At 40.5% G+C, this 2478-nt stretch overlaps 1 protein-coding gene across 1 annotated transcript; it reads right to left on the minus strand.

Moving 5' to 3' along the window:
- Window positions 1–277: 277 nt before the first annotated feature.
- SARC_02221 (hypothetical protein) lies at window positions 278–955 on the minus strand (the record flags this gene model as incomplete). The annotated part of the gene is made up of 1 exon (XM_014304027.1): window positions 278–955. The coding sequence occupies one exon, from the start codon at window positions 953–955 to the stop codon at window positions 278–280; it is 678 nt and encodes a 225-aa protein (XP_014159502.1).
- Window positions 956–2478: the final 1523 nt, after the last annotated feature.

A 2478-nucleotide genomic window follows, 5' to 3' on the forward strand; every position in this document is an offset into this window, starting at 1 on the left:
TACTTATAAGATGACGGCTTAAAACTCTGTTGCGCAGCCTCGAACCATAGATTATTACGTAAATTTGCAGTAAGCATAATTTGACCAAATTCTTTCCTTCTTACTGTCCACTGACTTCTCGGCGTGTATTATGCGCAGCTCCGTATCAATCTTGGATTGAAAGTGCCTCGCCATTGTCATTCTCAACCTGGCTTGCTCTACCTTTCCTTGATCCATTGCTAGCGTCGCCTCCTCTTCTGCGTTAAGCATTCGAGCAGTAAAATCAGCAATTTTCTTGTCACTCTCCGAAAATCTCATCAAATTGCGTGTCCATCTCCTTCAATCCATGCAGCCACTGATTGTCTCCATCGTCACCGTCATCCTTTCGTGCTTTCTTACGAGTTGTCATCGTCGTCGATGTCTTCGACTGCTTGGCCGATGGCGGCAAGTGATCTGGTCCTGACGAGTCTGGCTCTTCAAATTCCAGCGATGATTGATCCTCGTCTCCGCTAGTACACTTAGGCTTCTCTTCCACCGTAAATTTTCGTTTGCCGGTCTTCTTCCGGTCTTTGTATTCCTGGAATTCAGCCGCCAACTTTTGCAATTCGCGCAGGTAATCATCTGTGTCCCGGCCGTCTGAATCTTCTCCTCCAGAGTCTGACCCTTGTTCTGATTCAGATTTTGAGGCTCCTTTACCTTGTGGTATTAGGTCTCCCAGTCCCGATCCTATCTGCCTGTGCTTCGGTATCTTGTCAGCTGACTCCATCGGTGTATTTTTCTTTTCCTTTGATTTCTTTGATTTCTTGGGCTTGGCCTTGCCCGTTGTAACTTCATCAAAAGAATCCGCGGGTAAAGCGTGTGCCATCATACTCGTCACAGCTTCATCCGCTTGTGGGTCAGGTGTCAAAGAGTGTTCCAAAGGCATAACCTTCGGCTGGTTCTTTGATGCCTTCGCTTTTCCTTTATCCTTCGTCATATTTTTCCGATAGTGTATAAACTTAAAAATTTGTAAAAGTCAGACTATCCAGGCTGACTATCGGTTTCAATAAGTTAACGTACAAGAAAAGTAAGATTTCAAAGTAAATTTGCATAATATAATTTAAGTTTAGCTTCAGCCCTTGGTAATGAGCTAAAGATTAGGGAATGTAAGACTGAGACTATTGTCTTTATGGCTCCACTTTAATCACTCAAAACTTCGGTCTAGATTTATTTGGTGTCAGTAACTAAGATCAGATTTCATTTCATTGGATGTATAATATTTCATTCTATATCATCCCATGCCTCGAAACTACCTTCCAATCGCAATTACCAATAAAATAACTCTAAGTCCAACTTAAGAAAAATAAAAATAAAAATAAAAAACACCATGCTGGTACAGTTAAATGTCTGTACCTATACCCCATCACATGGTACCTAGCTCTCCAACCCATTGAAGGCATAGACGGGCACATCTAGTTGACCGACTAGGGGGGATCATATTCATGCCCCATTTCTCAGTAGATTGTCTCGCGCTGAGAGTATTTGGTAGTACAACATGTGTCATCAAGTGTCAATATCACCTGAGGCTCACCAAGTGTTGTATCCCAATATTGTGATGGAAAACATATACATGTAGAAAAACCGTCATATCAATATCAACAGAGCCTCATTTCTCTGTCGTATACAATTGTAATTCCAAATGTACAAATTAGATTATTTGTTTGTTTGTTTTCTGTAAATTCAATATATCTATAATTATATTATTTGATTATTATACAGATATAATTATCTACGATAACCGTAATAACGTTTAAACGTTAATACGTTTAGGATATACGTTAACATGTGCTTCTACTATAGGAACCCGCCGATTTTACACTACCCGAGTGGGTATCCAAATCCGCTACATACAAGTTTCAGTATTAGGCCAATACTGGTATGTTTATGTTTATCATTTAATTTATTTCGAAGTCTGTCCTAGTTAGAACCTAGCTATTTAATTTTTTTGTACCTTGCAACGATGTCTTCCTCACACCGGCAGATGACCGTACACCGTACCAGCTAGCAGCCCCCATCGTCACCTGGATTAACCGGGTCCGTGACTTTATTGCCACGAGCCCCATCCAGATGCTGGGTAAGGCCGCCAGTAACGGCCGCTTGTAGTAAAAGTTAAAATTAAAATTAAAATGCTCATCAGCTAAATAAACTGGGCACCTGTTAATTTCTGCATATATTACTGATCACTCCAATTTGCTCTAGATTTATAAAAATAATAAAAATCTGCATAATATATATATATATAAATATATATATATATGAAAATCACGCAAACGTATCAAACCGAGCAAAACGGAAGGTGGGGGTTTCAATTTCACTATCTCGCACATCCCGGGTATAAGAACGTGCTACCAGACGCGTGGTCTAGGCTTCATGAGGGAACTGTTGAGACTGAGGACCCGGAGGTACTATATGCAGAATGTTGGCAACTTTTTCCAGATTACTTTGAGCAAGCGCAACGGA

The sequence above is a fragment of the Sphaeroforma arctica genome, assembly GCF_001186125.1.
Source record: "Sphaeroforma arctica JP610 unplaced genomic scaffold supercont1.97, whole genome shotgun sequence".
Taxonomy (NCBI): domain Eukaryota; class Ichthyosporea; order Ichthyophonida; genus Sphaeroforma; species Sphaeroforma arctica.